Source organism: Leucopleurus acutus (genome assembly GCF_964270905.1).
Source record: "Leucopleurus acutus genome assembly, chromosome: 3".
Taxonomy (NCBI): Eukaryota; Metazoa; Chordata; class Mammalia; order Artiodactyla; family Delphinidae; genus Leucopleurus; species Leucopleurus acutus.
Window position 1 is genome coordinate 100,390,737 of NC_139145.1, and position 27,415 is coordinate 100,418,151.

The 27,415-nt window shown below is 37.4% G+C and overlaps 1 protein-coding gene across 1 annotated transcript in view; it reads left to right on the plus strand.

Moving 5' to 3' along the window:
• KIAA0825 overlaps nt 1-27,415 on the plus strand; it is a 405,751-nt gene that overhangs the window by 150,303 nt on the left and 228,033 nt on the right. Inside the window, exons 14-15 of the mRNA XM_082836448.1 lie at nt 6,859-6,998; nt 21,670-21,849. Coding sequence (XP_082692574.1) covers nt 6,859-6,998; nt 21,670-21,849 — 320 coding nt within the window. The remainder of the gene's footprint in view (nt 1-6,858; nt 6,999-21,669; nt 21,850-27,415) is intronic.

Genomic DNA, 27,415 nt, shown 5'->3' on the forward strand with positions numbered 1-27,415 from the left:
AGTTAGTTAAATAGTTTATATTTTTGTGAGGAAGTTAAGACATAAATACAGTATGATCTTATTAATCTACTTGAAAACAGCACATAATACCATTGTCTACTTCCCCCATCTTGAAACATCTTCTTCCCTTAGCTTCTGAGATATTCTCATGGCAGAGTTGTGAGGATTTAATTAGCTAATGTGCCTACAAGGCACCCGTCACGTAAGTGCTTACTAAACAATCATTCAGTACTGCTGTGTTAGTAAAGAGCTGTATGTTTCAGAAAGTGGAAGGTCTTATCAATTATCCAAACATGTTAAAAGGACCAGCTCCAAGTATGATAAAGTGGAAAGAATATTGAACTATTTTCTCATTGAGTCTCTGTACTTATCAGAAGTGTGATGCCAGGGGAGACCTTTCTTGAACTCCTGTAACAGGATATTTATTATCTGGTAGACAAGGACCAATAATAGTTAAAGTCTCCAGAGAGATAACTTCTGCTCCTCTAAAGGGATGGTTAAGTGATTTAGTAGTCTCCAGTGTCTTATTGACTCAGGTGCTAGGGGACTTCTGGGGGAGTCCAAAAGTGATGGCTGACATGTAGTATCAACATTATTTTTAAAATTAAAATTAGATTCTTGTGTATTTTTGGAAATAAGGTACACTAACCTGTGTAACACTAAAGTGTGGAGCTAGGGCTATGAGTTTGGGGCACTAATATATCTTTGGGTGATTTTCGAGAAATGGGGTCATCCCAAGTGAAAAAGTTTAATTTACTAAAATCAAGAAATAATTCACATCCTCACAGGTTGAATGCCTATCCTTTAAGTTGCATACCAGGTAGTGTGGATACCATCGACTCTGAAAAACTGAGACTCTTTAAGAGTATCAGTTTACCTCAGTGGACAAAGTTATTAAAAATCAAGGTAAATCCTATATATAAACATGCAGGTGAACCCTGTCTTATTTCTATTTATTGAATCATCTCTAATTATAAATATCATAGAGACATGGCTATACCCATTATAGAGATTAAAATGTATGCAAACATTTTCAATGTTATAACTACATATATTTTGCACATTCTTGATTAAAGTGATGAAGAAAATACTTTGGGTTTTTATTTTCCCCCCTCAGCTTTTTTCCCCAGGTACTAAAGAGAAAATGTTAGAACTGTTTTAAATATTTGTCTCCCCAGAAAGATTTGGAAGGATTAGTTTTGGAAAGGCAAAAGTAGTATAGTAGTACGGAGCTTTTCCTCCTCTGCTTTCATTATCCCACTTTAGGGCTTTCACTCTCAGTTTCTCTTTAGTTATGCCCTTGCCTTTGTTCTCTGAATCATGTAACTTATGGTCTCTGGCATAAATTTGGCCCAGTAATCCGTGACAGGGACCATCTGGTCAAAATCAGTCCCTAGATACCTTAAATAACATGGCTCCAATTTGGGAATCAGCCTTGAGACCACAAACCCGAGTTTGAGTCAAAAACATGGTATCCTCAATCAGGAGGTTGAATAGAGCCAAACATCCTCAATGCTGGAAAATGCAACTTACCCACCAAATATCAACCAGGTTGAATGGTAGGAAACATGGAGTGGTGGAATAATCATGGGTTCTGAAGTCAGAAAAACCTGGATTCAAAGTCCAGTTGCCATATTTATTAACGAAATGACCTTGGACTATTTTCACAATATTCCTGAAACATACATTAAGTGAGATGAGTCCTAAGTGTCTCCATGCAGGTCTTATTTTGCATTTCCCCAAGAAGCAGACCCTGAGACAAGGATTGAAGTGAAATTAGTTTATTTTCTAGGTGAACGAAACACTAGAGGGGAATGAATAAGTGAGACAAAGAAAGAAAGACAGCAAATAAAGATTAGTGTAATCAAGCCAACTACCACAGGAGTAACTAGAACTTATACCTTCAGGGGAAATTCTTGGAGCCAGTGGGAAAGGCACATCTCAGAGTTTTCCTGCCAGGGCAACAAGGATGCTGAGGAATTTATTAGCAATTTTCATCCATCGTTGGTTGAAGGCTGCTCTGGAGGTGTTAATTTGCTGGCACTTCCAACCTATCTTGCTGGAAGGTAGAGAAATGCAGGTTCTGACAGCCAAAGGCCGGCCATCGTCAACTGAGTGGTAAGGGCAAGAGGATGTGGGGACATTGACATTTGTTCTAACCCTTGCACCACTGAAATCCACTCATTATTGATGTTAAGTTCTCTGGGCCTTATCATTGATTCTTCAAGGTGATGACTGGTCAAAAAAAAAAAAAAGTTTTATTATGGTTGAGTTAATGGGACAAGTTAGAGTGTCTCCTGCTTCCATTATTCCTGAGTCTGCAAATGCTAATCATCATTACATTCCTCTACCACTTATTCTAGCTTCCCCTTACCCTCGGTCATCACATCTGCTTGCGTATGTTGCTTCCTTAGCATAGACATAGACCTTCATCCTCGAGATGTTGAACCATAACTACCATTCCCTTATCAGAATGTGGTTACTTTGGTCACCTATTTACGGTTATTACCAGTCATGAGAGCATCAAGAGATGCCCTGGTGAATCCCTTGAGTTACAGACATACTCCTCCCTGCTCCCCATATGCAGTAGCAACCCTAGCTCCTCGGTGATAATCAGGGTTATTACCCTTACCAATATAGTAGCTCCTTTCTTCGCCTGCTAGACTGCTGGCATGGGAATCCAAAAATAACTAGAAGGCAGCTATAACATTAGGTTTAGTGGATTTATTCATGGTCCCCTGGTAGAGGTGTGCATTTTCCAAGTCACCCCACCACAGAAACCAGGACCTCCACTCACCCAGAGCCTATGGGGAGTTATGGGAATGGAAAACACAAATTAAATTCCTAGTGGATAATCAGGAACTCTGGTGAGGAGGTGGCTTCTAGTATCCTTCGGAGATGACTTTCAACCTGTGGCTCCTGGACCCATATGGTTTTTCTCTTAAGGACATAGAACCATATAATGGCTGTTCATTTAAAGTAAATACCAAGTGTTGAAGAACAGTGCCCAACACTGCTCGGTGTTATCCCCAAGCTGTGCATTTCAGAGTCCATTCCAATGTTCCCCTAGTCTGACAGCTTCTGCATGTTAAGTATATGGTAGGAGCAGTGACTCCCAAGGTCATGTGACCTGAGCAGTGAGGCTGCTCTTACTGCAGTCTGAACCTCCTACAGAGTCTTTGCTTGCCCTGTGCCCCACACACAACTGTGGTTGGAAGTCAAGCCATAGTGTACTGACAGGGCTAAGATTTTATAAATTTTCTACTGCAGTGTGAACACATACTAAAAAACTGCAGAAATTACAAGTGAACTACTTGATAAGTTTTCATAAAGTAAACACACCCAAATACAGCCAAGATTTTGAACAATGATTCTCTAAAAATAATTTGTTAGTTTCATAAACTAATAATGATTGAACCCCAACATTGCCTGGATTTGAAAAATTCCTTAGGCCTTTTCATGCCCCAGAAGTGCAGCACTAATTAGAGTATAAGCCTGGTATAACCCAGCCATAAATTTGTCCTGTCTCCTAATACAAGATTTATGCATTCCAGTGGATTTATAAATTTTGTTCTCTTCTTTGTATTATAGTGGAAGTCAACATGTACATATTTGATACATATATACATATATTAAAAATTTCCTTTTCTGTCATTTTTTGTAAGGCTAATCTCACTTTCACAGCTCCACCAGCTCAAAGGATGAGGGAACATATGCTTCTCCATATGCCCAGTGCTGACTCCTCAATGCATTTATTACTCGGAGCTTAGTGACTGAGGAATGTTTGTAATCTTTTATTTTTCCTTATAGTGAGTCATTCTACTGTACATTTCAAAATCTGTGATAAGTTGAAAGATCCAAGAATTGAGGTACATTTCAACAAACAGCTTCCCATCTGGTAAATGAGAAGTTTTGTTTATAACCAGGTATTCAAATAAGTGGTATGAAATGACATTCAAATTATTTTGTCTCATTACATGTCTAAAGGACTGAGCAAAAACACAACCCTCCCTCCAATTCACCTCCATACTGCAGCCAGGTCAGGAAACTCATCTGCCTTAAATTCTTCAACAGGTCCAAAGTCCCCACCTTGGCTAATGAGACCCTCTATGAACTGGCCCCTGTCTTCCTTCTTCAAATTGTCTCTCAACAATCCTCTTCCTTTCCTAAACTCCATCAAACTGGATCTTTCAGTTCATTAAATGTATCCTTAAGTCAGCACTCAACTCAAGCAAAATCCATAGGTAGGAAATGTTAAAAAAACTAAGTCAATTTTAATACACAGCTTACTACCAACTAGCTGCTTTTCATCTACCAGACCCCAAGCAAGTTTCTTGAAGTCAGCAGTTGGGGTTTAGGATAGAAACAGGGACAGCCATTGTGAGGATCTGCTTCAGTGTTTCAGTCCAAAAGGCTCACCTAGTGGTTTCTTCCTCTGGCACCATGTTTGGATTTTCTGCAAGAGCCAGACCAATCTGGGAATACCCAAAGGAATTCAGAACTGCTGAACTGACAGACCTGTTTCCTCTGGTCTGAGGGTTAAATAATTCCCCGCTTCTCTCTCCACCACCCATCTAGCTAACACTGCCTCACCAATTGTCAGGGAGTTTCTCCGTTTTGAGTTATGTTATCAGTCTCACATGGGAAGCCTGAGTTGGTCCAAAGTTCAGGTGATTTTGTGCATCATAAGGTTGTGAGATGTTCCAAATGCCCCAAGCCAAACCAAAGGGGAGATGCTTTTAAATTTCATTTTACATCTTCAGACCCTCTCACTTTTGTTTAAAGCAGCATTTTGGCAAAGCATCCTCTTTTTTTTAAGAGTTTATCTACCCATTTATGAGCATATGAGTCAATCAGCTAACATTGACAGAGCCTTAAATGTGCTTAGTTCATTGGTAAGAGCTTTGGGGTGTAAAACAAGTGTGCTCACAAGGCTTGAATCTGAGTGGAGAGATAAAGCTTTAATTGATGAAATAATAAAGTGCTAAAATCTGCATACTTGCCATAGTTCTTTAATTCAGAGTGAGATAGACTGCTATGGAGAGAAAGTTTTAGTGAAGACTCTACAGAGAAAGTGATATTTTTGTGGCAAATTGAAGGATGCGTAAGATTAAGTATAGGGTCATCTGGAGGTTGCTGCCCAGGTGGCAGCCAAGGTGGACCTGTATGGGCACAAAGGCACAGAGGCAGGAAAGATAATACCAACTAGGCCTATCCCTGCTACCTGTGCTCCAGAAAGCACTGCCTTCCACAGTGGTTCTCAAACCTTAGTGTGCATCAGAATCTCCTGGAGAGGGCTTGTTAAAACACAGATTTCTGGGGCCCATTCCCAGAATTTCTGATGGGGTAAGCCCTGGGAATTTGCATTTTTAACAAGGTCTCAGGGCTTCCCTGATGGCACAGTGGTTAAGAAGCCGCCTGCCAATGCAGGGCACACGGGTTCAAGCCCTGGTCTGGGAAGATCCCACACGCCACAGAGCAACTAAGCCCGTGTGCCACAACTACTGAGCCTGCTCTCTAGAGCCCGCGAGCCACAACTACTGAGCCTGCATGCCACAACTACTGAAGCCCTCACTCCTAGAGCCCGTGCTCTGCAACAAGAGAAGCCCCCGCAGTAAGAAGCCCATGCACTGCAACGAAGAGTAGCCCCCACTGATCGCAACTAGAGAAAGCCTGCACGCAGCAACAAAGACCCAAATGCAGCCAAAAATAAATATATAAAATAAATTTATTTTAAAAAACCCAAAAACAAGTTCTCAGGTGATGCTGATGCTGTTGGTCCAGGGCCCAAGCTTTGGAAACCTTTGCTCTAGACTATGATGATGGTTCACCACTCAGGACATTTCATCTGGAAACGATGCTGCAAATCGTCTCTCTCAGTGATACTCTTTGTTCTGCTTTCTTCCACGCTAAAGCATATGGTCTTCTCATTCACACCTTTATATTTCTCAATCTCATCTTTCCTTCCCAGTGCCACCCTAGTCCCACAACCCTTATCTCCACAATCAGACTGAGTGTGGTCATTTCCTGCCATTTTTTTGTTGTAGTTGTAAGCTGATATCAGATGCTGTGACCTTTAGCCAGTCTAAACCTTGAGACTTTAGAAGGAAAAAGTGAATAATGTTATCAGTGTTCAGTTTCTACCTTATTTCCTTCTCTCTTGCAGATTCATTGGTAAATTAATGTGGTGATATGGGGGACCTGATTTTAATTTTCTATTCAACACTGATTATAATTTCCCAAGTAGAAGCTTATTTGCCTTGGAATTATTTCTCTTTGATAAACTGATTACCCAAGTAGGTAGCAGTGTGACTGTTAGAGTGGTTCTGATAATTGCATGTTGATTTAAGGCTTTACATATTAAATAATTAGATTATGGTTGACCTTTGACAGAAGCTTTGAATTCCTTTCATTTTATCAGCAATCACAGTACATGGCAAATTAGTAGCCAAAACACATTGTAACTTCTCTCCATGAATAATGAAAGAAGTTAATAGCACATAGTAGGCACTCATGTATTTGTTGAATGAACAAATAAATGCATTAAAAAATGCATAAATAATTTTTATTTGCTCCATGAAGCTAAAACAGACATAGTTCCATGAAATATACGCATGGTTATTTTGTATCAGTTTTAAATTTGGCAGGTTACCAAATGTTAATTTGCTTTTAGCTAGTAGAGATTAAATGTAATTCCTTCCCTGAGCAGCCCTAAAGTAAGCAAGCATGAAAGCATTTTCACAGTAATCTGGGAGGAATTGACATTTAAAGGAGTTAGCATTACATCTGTACTTTAAAGCTATTAATTTCATAGATAAATTAACTTCATTACTCCATCTTTATCTTGCATTTTGAAAGGACTCCATCAGCTGGACGATTGACAGCCGAGGGTCAGTTGAAACTGCTGTTATCCCAGCCAGGCTGTAATTGGAACCTGCTTCTGGAAACCCTACTGCATCATGATGGTCTTTTACTGAGAATCTTGCTAAAGAGCTCAAGTGAGTATTTGTAGTTATGAGAATGTCCTGAAAAAACCCAGTCATTGCTCAAGTTGAATGGAATTTTTTTTCCTACTTGAATGTTGGCAGAGGGATGAAACCAACTGCATTATATCAATAGTCAGTGGGGTTAGCAGCAGGCAAAATATTGAGTAACTTTATAAACCTATTGGAAAGATTTTTTTCAGGGATTCTGAATGAGGGCAAAAAATATTTTTATATAATACTGTCCTATCATAAACTATCATAATATAGAAATATATCAATATATGGGGTTTGAAATGCCTAAGAATATTATGGGAACACAGTTATATGTCCAAAACAGAAGTATCAATTAGACCTGAGAGAGCGAGAGAGAGAGAAAGGGAGAGAGAGATTGCTTTAGAGCCACATTAGACATTTCAGTGGATCATGAAGAATGCTTATATAACTTATGAACAAGCAAGCATGGCTTACAGCCATATCACTGAGGCATGGAGAAGTAATCATGAGAAAATTATGAATGGAAATTGAGGAGTAATAGAGGACCATACTTCTCTTAATTAGACTTTCTTTCTTCCCCTGTAAGTACTATTTTAGAAAATGGTAAGTAATGTTATGCCAGTCTCATAGTATATCCTACTGCTCTCCTGCTACATCTATAAAGAGTTTTCTAACCATCTTCACATACCCCTACACATTTCTTCTGTTCTATACTACACGTGTAGCCAGATTAATTTTTATCAATCACTAGTTTCAGTATAGTTTTCTCTAATCAAAATCTTTTTTCTCTAGTTCCCCATCAACCTACAGGAACAAATCCCTGTCCTTTGGCCATTCAAATATGGCCCCAGACTAGTTTTGTAAGCTTTTTCCCCACTATTCTCTTGCGTATGTGTGCTCATGCACGCGCAATCACACACAAACACACATACACACCCATTTCAGCCATTGTCCCCAAAGCCCCATGCACATGCTCCTTCCACACCTTGGCTCACCCATTTTTCCTCCTTGAAAGACCCTCCATAGACAACCCAGCCTCCACCAATGGGCAAAGGCCACTGATGTTCCAGATCTCTGAACACTGTAGCTCACACTGATGTCTCCCTCCCTCCCCTGAACTTCACAGTGTCTGTTATGGTGGCTGCTGCCCTTAGCTTACTCTGCCTTGTATTGTTATTATATTTGTATATGAATGAGGCAAATGTTACCAGGCCCAACCAGCCTGTTGGTATACAAATGAGGTTCATAGCATTCCCAGTCCAGATTGTTCCAGTCATGTCTGGAATTTTTGGTTTCTCAGATCTGCTCATGACCAGTTCCCCATATTCTTCTCTTCTGTACACCCTGATGTTTGCTTCCCAAAAGCCACTTAGGGGAAGTGCCTCACTACTGAGCCCTTTGCTTCTCTCCTGGTGCTCTCAAATTCATAAAATCTTGTGGTTCCAAAGGTCACTACAACTCCTCCAGTGTCACTGTGTTCCAAGGAGAAGTTCAGAGGTTACCTCTCCTCGAAACCCTGAATCTGTCTTTATTCTCTTAGCCCCCAAGCCGTAATCTGTGGGCCTTAAATCTTACAGAGTTGAACTGAAAACATTATCTTTACCTTCAATATCTATAACTCCACTCTCCTAAAGGGAAAACAGGTGCTAGGGAAACTAATTGCTCAAGTAGCCAACATATATTGTTTACTTATTAGTTGTCAAGCACTGCGATTCTTAAAACCTTATAAAGTAAATATAATTATTTTCATCATCTTAAAAATAACATTAGAGTTTAAGATAATGTTATTTTCCAAGAGACACATGTAGCTGATAAATGGTGGGTAACCCAGGATTCTGAACCCAGCTGGAGCTTTCTTTCCCTTACCCTTCTATACAAATACTCTTGCAAATTAAATCCTGGAGTGGACCAGGGGTATCTGCAAAAACTGTAATCTGTCCACTCTCAGGTTGAATCAACCAGGACACCCCAGTGCACATGCATTTAACTGTTCTTTCCAGCTATTAGTGGAAATTAGTGGAAATTAGTGTTGATCATAGATTTTTATATTCCTCCTCAAGCTAACACAGTGCTTTTTACAGAAAAAGTCCAGTGATTGGCCAGTGATCCATTAGAATATAAAATATGGAGCTTCCATTAAACTTTATAATCTGAGCTTTCAGGCAAGGTGACTACACAACACAGATAGTATCTGACATGGCTGGAGAGTTACTCTAATATAACTCATGAAACTCATGGTCATGGTCCCAGAAGAGAAATGGTTTCCTCTTGATAGAGTTATAAAGAACAGCCTGGAAAAACAATTGTGATCAAACATTGGACTATACTGATATAGCCACTAAGTACAGGAATAGCAACTGTGGTTAAATGAATATTTAACCATGTTTTCTTACAAAAAAATTCCACATTTACTTACCAAAAATATTACATCTACCTTTTGTACGTATAACGTGGTATTGTTTTTGAGGGACTTACAGGTTACTAAAGGTACTATATTGTATCTCCTTCAGTTCTGGTTCTTACGGAATACAGAAGTGTATTTACCCAACCTGCTCAAATATCTATCAGTTTTTGCAAAGGTTGTTAGGTGTTTGATCAAGGTTACATAACTGCCTTGGTATTGTCTTGTATTGAATTTTATTAGCTACTTCAAATATTGTAAGGATGAAGTGACAGAATTTACTAATCGATTGATTGACTGACTGACTTATTAAGCTGCAGTAGAAACCTGTCACTTTAATTTAGAAACAGTATATTCAGGGAATCTTATTAACTAGACTAAGATGGAAATTATTATGCACCTAAAAATACATACGTAATATTTTTTCAGAGATTTTGTTTTCATTGAACACCATTTGGTAATTTAGAAGTTTGATCATATTTTTAGGAAAGCAAAATTTTAGAGTAAAATATGCTGATTAGGTGTTTCAAGCATCATAACTATTGGGCTTTTTATGTGAGAGTTTTCCTTTATAAATAGTGTCTTTTTGGTCTAATTGATAAAATTTAACTTTTGTTAAATTGGCTCAGGAATAAGAATAGAGATTTTAAATACATATTTTTATTTTTATTTATTTATTTATTTGGCTGCATTGGGTCTTATTTGTGGCACATGGGATCTTCGTTGCCGCATGTAGGATCTTCATTGCAGCATGCAGGCTCTTAGTTGCGGTGTGTGGGCTCTTTAGTTGCGGCATGCATGCGGGATCTAGTTCCTTGACCAGGGATCGAACCCAGGCCCCCTGCATTGGGAGCAGAGTCTTAGCTACTGGACAACCAGGGAAGTCCCTAAATACATATTTTTATTGTACATATTTTAAAACAAGGTCCTCTTCATCCAATAAGCAATTATTAAATTCCGTTAGGTAGAGAATTTTTGATAGACAACCATATATTATAAAGATTAAAATATATGAGGTTTATCTCTTTTATATCTGTAGCTTTTGGTCTTGCTCTATGAAAATGATTTATCAGAATTTCTATTTCTTTTAAAAAGAGTCAGCTGAGCCTATATGGAAATAACTTTCTTGTAATATGAGATACAACTTCACTGAAGGTCAGAAAATAGTAAAATTTAGTAAATGAATGAATAGTAAAATTTTAATTTATTCATTAATAATAAAAAAGTCATAGGCTGCAAGCTTCTAGGAAGCTTGGATAAAGTTCAATGGGCATGAGAAGGTAATGTTTGTTGGTTTTATTTTTAAGATGGGCCATCCTAAATTTGAAGGAAAAAAAACCTCTCAAGTACAAATGTTTATAGAAGATTTTAAATTTGTAAAACACTATTTTGGATTAGTGACGTTAAAAACCCAGGGCAATTGTTTTGACATTACCTCACTGAGGCCACATGGCCTTAACCAGTTTCTTACTTGTGGCATCAAAAGAACAAATATTTGGCAATTTCCCAATTGTTAGCAGGTAGCCTTTTCCTTCTAGTGACATTTGAATGAAGTGTAACTAACTTTCTTTCCTTTGCCCATTGCCTCAAGAATGATTCTCAGTGAAACTTCTTGGCTTCTGGTGATATTCAGTAATAACATAACAACCACAACCAACTAGCAAACACATAATATTTAACATGTTCTAGACATGGCTTCTAAGTCTTTAAATGTGTTCACTCACTGAATCCTCAAAACAAACTCTGTGTGGTAGGTACAATTATCATCTCCATTTTACAGATGAGGAAAGTGAGACACAGAGAAATCAAGTCGTTTGTCCAAGTCAACAGCTAATAATCAGCAAAGCAGGATTTGATTCAGACAGCCGGTGTGCAGGGACTGTGCTTTCACCCACCACATTTGTACGGCATCCTGGCAGAGCCACAGAAAGTTTACAAAATTGCAGGGTTGCACAATTTATGAGAACTATCAGGAACCTCTATCCTGGATAATTTTGCCAGTACAATCTGTACTTTTCAACCTTGTAACAAAGTGCCAAAAGATAGTCAAGAAACTGACCTAGAGAAAATTCTAAATAAATGGCTGCCACCACTACAAAGGCTTGGTTGACTTAAAATGAATTAATCAATTCAAATTCTCTGACTTTATGGTTAATGTTTTCTTGATCTTTTGGGTAATGAGGAATATTGTGGCAGAAGCTTGGTGTTTTATTGTACATTATGTGTGTGTGAGTTTCATTTTATAAGTATTTATGACCAAAGTGCTGCTTCATGACTGTCTTGAAGGAAGTGACCAAAAGTAAAAATATGCTCCCTCTTGGTACCCTTAGTGCACCTAACTTCAATGTCTTTGGCTGCTTTCACTAGTGACAACATCTGTATTCTTACTTGTTCAGTATTTTTTTTCTTTGCTGGATTTGTACCCTGTTCTTACCGAGAACAGTAGAATCATATTTGTGTGTTCTTGCCTTAGTCTTTCCAGCCAAGGATCCTATCCGCGAATGATGACAGACTAGCCTAGAATATCAGTGGTCTCCATAGAATTATTACAGTCCCAGAAACAGTTATCATCTAGGGTCTGTGCTGAGTCTCCATGAGGGTAGGGTGGTTGTAGGGTATGATTATGTAAAGCAAGGCTTCTGGACTTTACAGTGCAAAAATATTATCTGGGGAGCTGGTTAAAACTGCAGATTCTGATTCAGTACGTCTTGGGTGGGACCTGAGATTCTGCATTTCTAACAAGCTCCCAGGGAATGCTGCTCCTGTTGCTGCTATCCTCTGGACCACCTTTTGAGTAACAGGGCCATCGAACAAGGTATCTGTTACTATAGATGGCAAAAAATTGGGGTATGTGATTTGTCTTTCCAATGTATTATGCTTTTAAAGAGACATAATTTTTTCCCCCCTCCGGTACGCGGGCCTCTCACTGTTGTGGCCTCTCCCGTTGCGGAGCACAGGCTCCGGACGCGCAGGCTCAGCGGCCATGGCTCACTTGGTCCAGCCGCTCCGCGGCATGCGAGATCTTCCCGGACCGGGGCACGAACCCGTGTCCCCTGCATCGACAGGTGGACTCTCAACCACTGCGCCACCAGGGAAGCCCTAAAGAGACACAATTTACTTAAGATTATTTATAATCCATTTTGTCAGAACGTTCACAGAAGTCAGAAAGCTTGGTCTTATTCAAATACAGAACTGATTATGTCACTCCCTTGCTAAAAACCTTTAGTGGCTGCCCACTACTTATAAAGTACAGACCCTAATCCTTAAGACACAAGCAATGTCCATTGTGCCCTGGAAATGGCTGACTTGTCCAGCATCGGGTCCATGCAAGCTTAACATGCATATTCTGGTCTAGGTTGTGCATCTTAGATTTGTATATTTATAATAGCAATGTCCCTGTAGAAGTATCTTGAGAAAAGAGGCAGATGCTCCAACACCAGTGACCTTTCAATTAATTCACCCAAATTCCACGTTCTTTCCTGTTACAGAACCCTTGAAATGTTATTTTTTTGAGCCTAGAATCTTCTTCCTTTTCATTTTCCTGGCAACTGATAATCATCTTTTAGCTTCAGTATTACTTCCTAGGAAGTCATCTTTGATCATCCCATAACGTCCCACCATAATTCCTGTCGTAACACTCGTCACACTTTTAAGTGAAAGGTTAAATGACATAATTGAGTATTTAATCCCTGTGTCAGCCATTGCAAGCTCCAGAAGGGCAGGGACAGCTCGTCATTGTTCCCCAGTACTTGGCTTGGTTCTCGACACTTGAGACTGGTACTGATCACATAGAAGGTGCATAAAAAGTATTTGTGAATGAATGAAATTTCCAGGAAAAAATTCTACTTCATTCATTAGTGTTGTGATCTGTCTAAACTTCAGTCTCCCCATTTCTAAATTAGGGTACTAATAATGACCTTATGTGTTTAAAAAAGTAAATAGGGACTGCCCTGGTGGCGCAGTGGATAAGACTTCACGCTCCCAATGCAGAGGGCCTGTGTTCAATACCTGAACTAGATCCCACACGCATGCCACAACTAAGAGTTCGCATGCTGCAACTGAGGAGCCCACCTGCTGCAACTAAGGAGCCCACCTGCCACAACTAAGACCCAGCACAACCAAATAAATAAATTTTTAAAAAAACCTAATTAAAAAAAGTAAATAAACATAAAGCACCATTTTTTGAAACCTAGTAGATACTTAATTTCTATTAGATTCTTTTCTTCTTTTACACTGTCTGGAAAAATATGCTTGATATATTTTTCTTCTCTCATTGCTCCTCCTGTGCTTTCCATGCAGTGGTCTCTCCCTCAGCTTCTCAGTAACTCTCCCCTCCACCCAAGCATAAATTTGTCTCCAGGAGGTGGGTTTCCCCTTTGACATCTTTGGCCTGAAAAGATGTTGCCTTAGCAGCTCTGTTGGGTGTGAAGATGAGAACTGGACCAAATAAATATTCCCAAGTTTTATGTATTATAGCACTTCTTGAGAACCTTTGTATATAGCTTGAGAGATTGGTAATATGAATTTTGCTATGATGCTTCACCTACACAGAATCAGATCTAATTTGGCTTGACAGTAGCTGAAATTTTTATATTCTATCTTCTATATTCTATCTTCTATTCTATCTTTATATTCTATCTTCCTGGCACCTAGAAAATGTCTAATATATCTATAGGAACATGTTTCTTCTTCAGTAGTTCATGTGCTTCTAGTGTTAGCATGTAAATGATTTGGCATTATATTACGAGTGATACTATTATCATGAATTTATGTAGCATCTTTTCCCCAACAACTCAAAGTGATTTAACATATTATTTCATTTCTGACCCTTGGATCATTAGGACTTTTGCAAATGAGGAAACTTAGATACAGAGAAATTGAGCAAATTGCGTACTTGGTGTTTAAGTGGTCCTTGTTAGAAGAATGAAGAGCTATTATTTCATGAAAGTATATCTATTGTTTTTAAATAAATTCTAAAATGAAAACATGAGACTTTGTGGAGACATTTACTCCTAGAAATAAGAAATAATATCCTTCTGAATTAATTTCTAAAAATGTTGGGTGACGATTTTATAAACACATTCTCTATTCAACTAATATTTAATGGGCATCAACTAGGTACAAGACACTGTTCTCAGCTGGAGATATAGTGGTAAACATGACGCCATATTGCCTTCATATTCTGGGGGATTCATTGCTGGGGAAACGTGGGGAGGACAGACCTTATAAAGTTAAAAATATATATAAAAATTAGATAAGTTCAGTTGCTAATAAGTACCATGAGGTGCTTTTCTAAAACAGAGTGACTGATAAGAGAGTGATGGATTGGGTGATGAAGAAATGCTGCTTGAAGAGCTAACACCTACTTTTGCTTGTGAGTTATTTGGGAATAGACGGAAGATGTCCTTAGGTAGTATTAGATGTTTGGAATATATGTATGCTTTCTTCCAGTATTCTAGAATAGAAGTTAGCAAACATTTTCTATAGAGGGCCAGATGGACTATAGATAGAGGGCTTTGTAGGCCACACAGTCTCTGTCACAACTACCAACCTCTACCATTATAGCAGGTACAGACGATACATAAGCAAATCACATGGCTGTGCAGGGGAGGAAAAAGTTTTCCTCAGCTTTCTTACGGTCACTGGCTGGGTTTGAAAATTAAACTGACAAAGATAGAGTAACAGGATAAAAACATACAAATTTATTTAATATAAGTTCTACATGACACAAGAGACTTCATAAGGAAATGAAGATCCAAAGAAACAGAAAATATCTTTATGCTAGGTTTAATGAAGAATGGACAGTTGTGGAGAAATATGATAGGTCAAGGAGTATGAGGTTAAGTGTAACAAATTGGGGGAAACTTAGCAAGGCTTATTTGCTAGGATTCTTCTCAGCATCGTTTTGACTTCAGAGATAAGGATGCACCTTTCCTCCTGGTATAGGGCGGGCACCTCTGATGTGAGGGTTTCATGACCTGTTTCAGGGGAGAAGGGCAGGGGGAATTTCAGAGCGACTTTCCTGTTTTTGCTCTTTTCTCAAGCTCCTTCAGCTTAAAATATTAAATATGCCAAGGTGCCATATTTTGGGGTAGCATTCCTGAACCCCATCACCAGTATTCCAATGGAACTTTATTTATGGACACTGAAATTTGAATTTCACATAATTTTTGTTTGTCACAAATCATATTCTACTTTTGATGTTTTTCAGCGATTTGAAAATGTAAAAACCATTCTTAGCTGTGGACCTTACTGAAACAGGCATCAGGCTGGACATGTTACCTGGGCTATAGTTGCCAACCCTTGTTCTAGAATATTGTGCAGCACCCAAGTGCCCACAGTGGCTTTATCACTTCTCTGCAAGGTGGTCATTTTGCATGAGGACCTGCACATAGACCTAGCATGGTGCTTTTTTCAGAGACCATGGGAGAGAAGTTAAACAGCCCATTCTCTTTAACTTAAGAAGTTAGAGGGACCATTCCTGCTGGACAGATAGGCTTGGTGTCTGCCTTACAGAAGGAATTTCTCTTTGAAATAGCTTTAACTCAGTTTCACATTCTGTGGACTTTGTGCTTATTCAGGAGCACAGATGGAGCTCAAAACTTGCCTCTCACTCCTAGGGCTGCCAGTTGCAGAATTTGGACCAATAGTGCACTTACGCTTAGTGGTCTTTTTTTGGCACAGGCTGCTTCAATGGAGAGTGCCCACTGAAGAGTGAAAAGTGCTAAGATGTTAAGTAAAAACCAGGCCATGCCTTGCTTAAATAAACTGGGTATGTCTAACTTGGAGAAGAAAAGAACTAGAGGAGGCAGGATAGCGATCTTCAAATATGTTAAGTCTTCACTTAAAAAAGAAAAAAAATAGGCTGTCCAGTTCAACACGTGGACATGCTTGGGAATAAGTTAAAAGGAAATGGATTTTGGCTGTCAGTCTGTCAGTCAAAAACCCTGAATTGTCATCCATAATGATAACTGAGGAAGTGCTCTTCTTTTCTCTATTCACTAAAGAGACTTGCCCAGATTTCTGTAGTTCTTTCACATAAGTGCTCTCTCTATATTTTTAAAATGCAAAACAGTTTGGTATTTTAGCTGTCCAGCAGAGGGACGGCTGCCTTGAATGGTGGTGGGTATCCCACCCCTGAAAGTATTCAAAAGCAAGCTAGGTCACCATTGTCACGGATGCTGGAAGACGTTTTTATTTATTCAATCAGCAAAGATTTATTCATTTATTGACCAAATATTTACTGACTTCCCTGTGAGGTGCCTTCCAGCCATATAATCTAATCACATTATGTTTCTTAATCAGTTAGAACTTGATATAAATCTGTGGGGTAAGAGTCAAAGTTTTAAAGACCTATTTTGGCCGTGCTTTGTTAGTCTTGCCAGTGCCTACTGCTAAAGCAAAATTCCTCTTGCTCCACAAATGATGCTTTTGAATTAAAATTAAATCCAACTTTGGTGACCTGGTTAGTAATTTCTTTTCCTGACAGTCTTCTTGCAGAATAGCCCTTTGTGCTTCTACCTTGTACCTTTTCCATTTGAACTGCTCACTTTGATTTGCAAATCCAAAGGGTTTAAAGGTAATGTAAGAGACTCTTTGCAAATATGATTCCTAGATTCAGTTTTATTGAATAGTAGTCTTGCTAGACACAATACTAGAAAAGGGTTTCATGGTCAAAAATACGTAGAAACACTATGTGTATACTAAAATACCTTCGTAGAGAGTCACAGAGCTCATGAATAAAGGCTGTGAAAAATCCTGCAGAAAACAAAAGTGTTTACCATTGTTGGAGCCAGCACTTCCAGGACATATGTGCTACCCATTAACATCCCACGAAACACACTTTGGAAAATCTTGCCTTCTAAAAAGCATGAGGAAGAATCCTAGTAGATACAGGTCCGTACAGCCAGAACTGTTTCAAAGAGGTTTGCCTATCTATGTTTACTAATATGTAAATAACACAAAATAATTTTTCAACATACAGAATTGCCTGTGTATGTCATGTACTGATGATCGGTTTTCAAGGAACTAGAATCAATTGCTCAGTTATTAATCTTTATTGAATGTAGCTATTTTCTCGATTATTCATAAAATGCTTTTTTTCTTCTTTATTCATTAAATGCTTTTTTTCTCCTTTATTCATTAAGGGTAAGCCTCTTTAAGATTTAGTTTCTTCATTTGCCAACCCCAGTTCTAGATGATAGAAGAGAGAGAGCTATAGAAAAGACAGCTCACAAGGCCCCCTGAAACCAAGAAAGCATGGCTATAAGGAAGTCAAGAGAGAAGAGAGTTTTCAAGGAGTAGGTGAAAAGAAAGGAAGCAATGGATATGAGGAGGATGAGGCTTGCAGGGGAAAATGACATTTGAATATTATGACTAGAAGGTAAATGTCATTCCAAAAAAAAAAAAAAAAACAATTACTAGATGGACCAAAACCCAACAAAACTACTCAAGAGATTTATTTCTTTCTCCCTTCCTCCCTTCCTTCTTTCTTTAGTATTCAAACATTAGTTAAGCGTGTAGCAGTGTTCCAGGTGCTGTGGGAAGATACCTAAAGACAAGATGCACATTCATAGAAAGTCCACTAAGGAAACAGTACTAGAGAGGTAATGAGGTCATATATGTGAAATTGTAGAAAGCTACATGAAATTGAGGTATTTTGTATGAAGACAATCAATTACCACATACCAAATACCTGGTGTAGACTGAGTACTTTGCATTCAGAGGTTATTAACAATAAAATGTCAAAGCAGCCTTTGAGAAATTTGAGATTATAGTTTAATGCAAAGAGCACAGGCAAATTCTTACTGCCTCTGTGATCTTGGGGCAAGTTACTTAATTTTTCTCAATTTCACTTATTCATCTGTAAAGCTGGGATAACCGGCACCCATTCTGTAGAGTGTTAGGAGGATGAAATTACACTTAATGCAGCTCATGTGATGTTCAGCATAGTGTAATTTGTGGGTAGTAACTTTGTTTTTACAGAGTCGGTATAAATCTCAATTCATGAACTCAGATATACAAGGAATATCTAAGTCCCTTACTGTATTCAAATCAATTTTAAGAGGATTCTGAGCGTCTCCTGCCTGGCTGGTAGGACATTTAACTGCAGCTATTCTTAGAGCTCCCACCCTTACCCCGGGGTCGTGCAGAAGTCCCTGTGAGACTGTTTTGATCATCAGTTATCTGGTCACCCTAGTTACTGTAGAAATACCCTTATCCCTGTCCAAACGCTCCTGCCAAGCACAGCAGCCAGGCGTGGCTTGTAACCTTTGAGACTGAGAACCTGTGTCAAGGATCCAGCTTCCCTCCGTGCCTCACCCAGACAAGCCTCCCTGAGCTCTGCCTTCCAGCAAAGCCCTTGCAACCCCCAGATGTCTCTCTCCAGTCCCAGAGGTCTCCTCTCTCTGAGCCCTCATGACCCTTGCCTCTGTCCGCCTGCCAGACACATATGATTCCACTTTGGTATCATAGTACCAATATTGGTACCAATATATAGTACCAGTATTTTTTGGCCTTAAAAAATGGCTATTTCATTTAGTTCAAACTAATAACTATTCAATGGATTTAGCTTTTTTTTTTTTTTTTAAGTCTGGGTGGGCAACTGACTTCAGTCTATTTGTTGCTTTTCAAATAGCAAAAATCCCTGAGGCAGGTAAACAGACTACTTTTTTCGAAGCAAGGGAAAATAGAAATAAAAAATATACATTGAAGTATTTTGACACATTTATATGGTAATAACAACAATGTTAATAAAACTCATTATTTTTATTATAATGTTCCTCATACCATCCCCCTTTCTCCATCTGTATTGTCAGTGCATGATTCATGGGGCCTTAGATTATTCAGGCTGTGTTGATTGTCTAGCTTTATCTCTCCCTCCTGCATACCATTCACACTTCAGCCATGCCACCCTACCAGCAGCAACCTGTCTTCTCACCATTGGACCAACTCTTCTGTCTTCCTGGAAAGCACCTTTCCCACCTCAACCTTGTCGTGCCAGTAAATTTCTACTCCTCCTTAAAGACTTCTATGAGACATGGTCTTCTCTCAGAGAGAAGATGTCTTCTCTGCGTTCCTATCCCCAAATTTAAAACATCATCCTCTATATTTTCATAGTACCTTATACTTAAGGCACTTAGACTTAAGGTGATCGAATAATTCGTCATTTAAACTGGGACCCAGTTTAAGAGTGAAAGAGGATGCTGCTACTAATTACACCAGAAAAACAGACATAAACCAGGACTGCCTGAGGCAAACCAGGATGTACTGTAACCCTACTTATCTTTACATTGCTGTAATGATTGTTTACATGTCTATCATTCCCACCCCACCCCCCAAACACACACACACACACACACACACACACACACACAGAGGCAGTGAATCCCTGGAAGGTGTAGGCCTTAGCATCTAATATGACTGCTGACATAGTAATTGACTGATTAAATCTTGGGAATTTTATTGGAGCAGAACATTCTAGACTAGTGAAGTGGTTGAGACAAACAAAAGGCGATAGGAGGGAACATGTGCAAGGAAAGCAAGTACACCAGTTTGGGAGGAGCAGATGACTGCAGATTGAAACATAATTTGGGAAAAGATTGTGGAAACTCTTGATTTTCAGGTTCAGGAATTTCTAACAAAGTGTAGGAGCAGGGGAAGGTTTAAACATGGGGCGATGACATGAAGGATAACTGATAGTTGAATGTAAGCTGAATTAGAGGGAGGGAAACGCAGAGAGGACTGAGGAGACTATTTGGATAAAAAAGATGAAATTATGAATGCCTGGACTAGGACCCTTTTGTCATTTAACCTTTTGTGCTTGATGAAAACTTAGGACCCTTTAGATTGCAAGTGACAGAAACCCAAATTAACCTGGTTTAACCAAAAAGGGAAATTTATCAGCTCAGCTAACATAAGTATACAGGCATTACTGGATCCAGGTTCTCACACAGTGTCATCCCATCAGTACTGTTCTCTCCATCTCTTGGTTCTACTTACCTTATCGACTTCCTTCTCAATGGAGTTCTCCCCACAATGGACATCAGTAGCTTCCAGCCTACTTTCTACCAGCTTAGCAACCCCAGTACAAAGAGAACATCACTTTACCAATAGTTCCAGCAAAAATCCTGCAGAAGGCTCTCTAGATCATGAAAATCAAATCACAGAAATAAAATTATCAAGAAGAACCATAGAAGCGATGAGCTTCCAAATTAGCAAGAAAAGGAAATGTACTCATTCCAAAATGATCTAGGTTATATTTTTTCAATATATTTAAAATATAAGAAACTTTATGAGAGTCATTATCTTTAATTCAATCAATATTTTTACATATTATGATACTGGACATATCATGCTAATTATCTAGACAAAATCGAAATTAGTTCACCTTTTCAGTCCTACCTGTAGATGCAACAGTATAGGAACTGATCTTTGAAGAAGTCATAATGGAGCCAGAGGAGGACGGAAAAGAGTGATTAAAATGGCTCTGTCTTTGTGAGAATTCCTATTAGGTTTTGTTGAGAAACCAGCTGATAAACCTCTTCATTCTGAAATGGCAGGATCTATGTGTCTGAGAAACACATAAATTTATTTGTAGAATTGATAGCATAATACTGAGAACACTATAAATGTGAATTTCCTATGAAATTTATGTTCTGAATAAAGGGTATAATAATGTTCAGAACACAAATACCAAACAGAGATACAAAGATTCATCTGGTTTTAAGTAGATTTTCAATAACAAGAGGGTGCATATAGAATAACTCTATTTGGTGTTCAAGTTATACATACATCTACTTACATATATGTATACATATAAAAATATATATATTTGTGTATATTTGTATATAATATGAATGAAATACTGCACCAAATATAGTAGCTATCACTGATTGGTAGGATTTGGTACAATTTTAGTTTTCTTAGTTTCTTAGTCTGAATTTTTTACAGTTTCTAGAATGAATGCGTGTTACTTTTAAATGAGAAAAGAAATCAAAAAAGTTTCTTTAAGAGGAAAAAGAATTCTGACATAAAGGGAAACTAGCACTGCCCTTTGAAGTGATGTCATGTTGTCCTTCTCACAACTTTTTCTCCCACAAATATCCAGGATTATCTCAGAAATTATATTGAGTTTGATGAACCATTGACCTGAAAGACTGTGGCATTTCTCTTATTATGTAAATATTAATCAAATACATGTTTACAATATTATGCTAGAGTAAGTGATGAGAATGTAATCATATTCATTGATACCTACCTTACTAAACCATTTTTATTCCTTTTAAGAACGCACCTTTCAAGAACAGCGTTCTGATACAGAAAGTAATGTGAACCAAGGATCCAGCTTGATAGAAGCTATCTTTAAAGTATTGTACCACTGCAATTTTTCTCCACAAACATTTGGAAATGTTTTTGTGAGTTACATGGAAGAAGAACATTTATGGGACTTTTTATATAACATTCCAGGTATGAGAAATTTTCTATTTGTAAAAGAAGTGTTTTATAGATACTTAAATATATCTTTAAAGATGTTTTAAAAATTTTATTGATGTCAGTTTTGCTGAATCTGTTATTTGTAAAGGATTATCTTACATTTTTTCAGTATAAAGTCTTTTGCGAATCATTAACCATTAGTTCCTGTCAAAATTTAATATACTTGGGACAAGGGTGAGGGGAAAGTTGAGGGGGAAAATTATGTAATGCAGATTTTTTTTTTTATTATTAGGTAGTGTTGTTTCATAAAAATTTAATATTTACCACAGATTATGTTTTGCTATTGAGCATATAAGAAATTAGTAAGATGTGAAAAATACTTTGTGATTCTTGGGTGTTTTTATTAATAAACAAACTGATGTACAAAACTGCTGGCCAATTTTCTTCAAATGTAAAAGGCATTTATTATTATGATCATAGTGCATCTCTCTCTACAAGGCAATTATGTCCTATCATTGTTCTGGGGACAGTATGTGTTTTCCCCAGCCGTATTGTTCTTTTGCCCGCAGCTGGAGTGGATATTAAAGACAGAACCGGTTGCATATCCGAATAGGAAGTGTTCATGGGTTACCCCACCTTCAGGACCAGGTGTAAACATTCTCACATTGTTTTTAAAAAAAATTTTTTTTAATTTATTTAATTAATTTATTTTTGGCTGTGTTGGGTCTTCGTTGCTGCGCGTGGGCTTTCTCTAGTTGTCGCGAGCGGAGGCTACTCTCCGTTGCACTGCGCGGGCTTCTCATTGCAGTGGCTTCTCTTGTTGCGGAGCACCAGCTCTAGGCGTGCGGGCTTCAGTAGTTGCGGCATGTGGGCTCAGTAGTTGTGGCTCACGGGCTCTAGAGCACAGGCTCAGTAGTTGTGGCGCACGAGCTTAGTTGCTCCGCGGCATGTGGGATCTTCCTGGACCAGGGATCGAACCCGTGTCCCCTGCATTGGCAGGCGGATTCTCAACAACTGCGCCACCGGGGAAGCCCTCTCACATTGTTTTATCCTTAATATTCTGCCTTTAAATCTCTATACTTAATGTCTTGGGAAAATGAAGGATGAGGACTTAGTGGTTATTCTGTTAGTCCATTAACTATTTAAATCATTTACATTTGGCTTTCAACCTATATGCTTTCTTATACACTTTTTTGGAACCGACCAACCTTTCCTTAAAATATTTACTAGAATCCATAGAAAAAATCTAACTGGCTCATATCATGGTTTCCTTCTTCCTGTACTTTTTAACTATCCTCCAGACATGAATACCTTTTAAACTATTTTTAAGTCATTATGTTACATCTTCTCTTGGTCATTATCCCTGCAAAGTAGCAATAGATAACTTTATGTAACGATTTCCAAACCTGAATCTATCACTTAAAGACTCTGTAATAATTATCTCCTTTTAAAGTCTTATTTTCTAGTTTTCATGTATTCTCTCACTGTTTCCTTTTAACCCCCCAAATGGTCAGTCTTCTAAGTTTAAAAGACTGCATTATTTCTGATGTAGACTTTATTGAACTGAAAGAAAAACAACCTTGAAAGCCCCCTCCACCCCCTGCTGGTTTTAGTTGTTTCTGGCCAGGGTAAGAGCCGAATTCTCTCACAAGATTATAAAGAATTGGTGACCCACATGCTTCAACCATTATTTATCTTTCAGTTCTTGAGTTCTTGAACCATCTGTCACTCAGCACAAAACTGTACTGAAAATGACTTAGAAGAGATCAATGGGTTTCAGATGGTGGCCTGAGAAAGCAAAACTGCTACTTGCTTCTAATTAGTCTTCTCTCCCATCTACACATTGAGCAAACCCGCCTCCCTATGGTCAGACAACTCTCCTGGAACAGGAACAAGTAGTACACATATTCATAGAGCCCGAATTTTGTCGAGGGGCTCAAAGGGGCAGAACTTCAAACTGGTGAAACATCCCTGGCCTTTGTACAAGTTGTTTCTCCATCAACATTATATATTCTCTGGAACCTAAGACCTTGCAGTGGTTGTGAGGGACAGTGCCTTTGTGTTTTCTCTCCTATTTAAGTCTTTGCAAAAGTTTTCCTTTTCTTCTGTTACCAATCACAGGTATCTTAAAGATGCTATTAAGATAATAAAATATACTAATTCATAACAAAATTAAGCCCTTTATGGTGGTTTCTGTTTGACTTGAAAATATGACAGGTTTAAAGGAAATACAGCTGAGACACATCATAATCCCACAATATTTGCATTTTACCACTAACAGATCTGTGTTTCAGTAAACATAATTACCCAGATCAACTGGAGTACATTATTTAAAAACTGGTGTATTTTCTTCCTCCTGAAACACCTTTCTTCCTCCTGTCTATGGTTTCTGTATAGTTTATCCACAATATATCACAGTCTTATGATTTTAGGGTATAAAGGTGAGGATGAAGTAGGCAGTATCCTCATCTTATTGCTAAGTAAACCAGGGTCAGAAATGTTAAGACTTGCCTAAGATTATCCACTGATTAAATTGCAGATTCAGAACAAAAAAAACAGAATTTCTGATCACAGGCCATGTTATTTCTCTTTATGTTTTTCTGTTAGACTAAACTTTTTGAAACATTTGCTTTGTGAACATTTGAATTCCGTAATGAAACACAAAATTTGATTTAATAATTAGAAATCCAACACATAACTCCTTAGAATGAACATAAGCTAGGGGGGAAAACAAGAGTGGAAATATCCATTTAAAAAAAGATTACAAAAGATAGAAATACAAAAAACAATTAAGTTGGGGACCTCATGTGGGCATTTCAAAGGCCAATACACTATAAGTAATAGATTTGGTAGCAACCATTTCAGGCCTGTACTCTCAGAGTAGGTCAGCAATCTTTAGTTGGGCAAATGAAACTATCAAAGCGTAAGTTACTTTGTACTTCAGTCACACTATTCCTTAACTCCCTTTTTCTTTTAAAATAAATAAATGTCTTTAACACATACTGTGAATTAAACTTTATAAGAAACTACTAAACTGTTTTTCAAAGTAATCCTGTCTTTTTACATTCCCACCAGTAATGTAAGAGAGTTTGGGTTGCTCTATACCTCATCAACACTTGGAATTGTCTTTTTGCTTTTATTCAGTCTAAGGAGTATGTGCTATTATCTCACTGTGACTTTAATTTACAATTCCTTGGTGATTAATGACATCCAACACCTCTTCATGTTCTTAACAGTCATTTGAAAACAATTCTTTTGTAAAATATCTGTTCAAAACTTTTCTTCATTTATTAATTGGATTATTTGTCTTACTGAGTTGTAAAGAGTCCTTTATATATTCTTGATACAAGTTATTTGTCAAGATAATGTATTAAAAAAATTTTCTCCACAGTCTATTGCTTACTTTTTCATTCCCTTAACAGGGTCTTTTGATAGGGAGAAGCTTGCAATTTTGATGAGTCCAACTTAACAGTTTTCTTTCTAGTAGTGCTTTTTTGTGTCCTAAGAACTATTTGCTTATCTAAAGAGTGCCAAGATTTCTCCTGTGTTTTCTTCTGGGAATTTTATAGTTCTAGTTTTTAATATTTAATTCTATGATTAATTTCAAGTTGTTGCTTTTTTGTGTGGTGTAAGTGTTGAAATTCATACTTTTTCATACAAACATGCAATTTTTCCCAGCATCCTTTTTAGAAATCACTGTTCTTTCCCAGTTGAATTACTTCAGTGTTTTTGTCAGAAATCAAATGAACAATTGATCAAATGCATATCTAATTGTGGATCCTCTATTCTAACACATGGAACTACATGACTATATTATTTGCTTTCTGCTTGTCCCATCTTTATTCCTTTTAACCTTTATTTTGGTCTTCTTTAGATTAACTATTTTTCAGTATTACATTTTATCTTTGCTAATGGCCTATTAGATATAACTCTATTTATTTTAGTAGTTGTTCCAAGGTTTACATCTTATGATGAGTATCTTTAACTCATCATAGTTTACTTTTTTACTATTATACCACTTTTACATCTAATCTAAGAACCTTACACAAGTATATTTCTATTTACTCTCTCCTGTTCTTTATGCTAGTGTTGTCGTGTAATTTCTACTAATGTTATAAACCCCACAATCTATTGGTTTTTTTGTTTGTTTGTTTTAGTCAGTTACAGTTTAAAGAAGCTAAAAATGAGAAGAAAGTCTTTCATATTTGTCCATCTATCTACTATTTCTGGTACTCTTCTTTTACTTGTATAGATCTAGGTTTCTGACGGATATCATTTTCTTTCTACCTGAAGTATCAATACTTCCTTTAACATTTCATGTACTACAAATTTTCTGCCATCAATTTATTTTATTTGCATGAAAAAAGGGCTTTGTCTTCATATCTGAAATATTCTTCATCAGACATAGACTTTTGGATTCAGAGATTTTTTTTGTTGTCTTTCGTTTTCCTTTTTCACTCAGCACTTTGAAGACATTATTCTATTTTGTGGCTTGCATTGTTTCTGATGATAAATCAGTATAGGTTTTAAAGTGTATGTTTCCTTTTATATAATGTGTCTTCTTTTTGTTGTTCATTTTAAGATTTTTCTCTTTATCACTACTTTGCAGCAATTTTATTATGATGTGCTTTGTTTTGGTTTCCTTTGTATTTATTCTTCTTGGGGTTTGTTGAGCTTTTGTATCTGATGATGTTTAGTTTTTATCATATCTGTAAATTTTTCAGCCATTCTCTCTTGGGATATTTTATCTTTTGTCCCCCCTACCACCACTTTTTTTCTGGAATTCTTATTATTAGACCTCTTGGTATTATCCCACATATCACTGAAGCTGTATTCTTTGATTTTGTTCTTGTTCTTGTTTGGTTTTTATTTTTTTGCCTTCTTTCTCTCTGTGGTTTGGTTTGGACACTTTATATTGTACCTTCAAATTCAAGGATCTTTTCTTCTGCAGTGCATAACTGCTATTAAGACTATCCAGTGAATTTTTTTATTCCAGATATTTTTAATTTCTAGCAATTCCATTTAGTTCCTTTTTATATTTTGTATATCTCTCCTCATTTTAAAATCCTTGCACATACGTATGAAGTCTGTTTTAATTTAAACCCTTGTTTGCTCATTCCATCATTTCTATCATTTTTTTTTCATTTCTATCATTTTTTTTTTCATTTCTATCATTTTTGAGTGTATTTCTATTGGGTGATTTTTCTCCTGATTATGGATCACAGCTTTTTTCTTTTTCTTTTTTTTTTTTGTTTGTTTGTTTTTTTATGTTATGGAAAAAATGCCAGATGTTATGAATGTTACATTGTTAAGTGTCTAGATTTTATTTTTGTCCTTTACAGATTTTGTTCTCACTAACAGTTGTGTACTTACAGATTTTCTAATGTTGAAACGGCCTTGCATATCTTGGATAAATCCCACTTGGTCATGGTGTATAATTCTTTTTATGCATCATTAAGTTCAATTGGCTAATATTTTGTTTAGGATTTTTGTATCTATGTTCATGAGATATATTGATCTGTAGCTTTCTTTTTTGGTAATGTCTTTGTCTCGTTGGTATTCAGGTAATGCTGGCTTCAAAATGAGGTAGGAAGTAGTC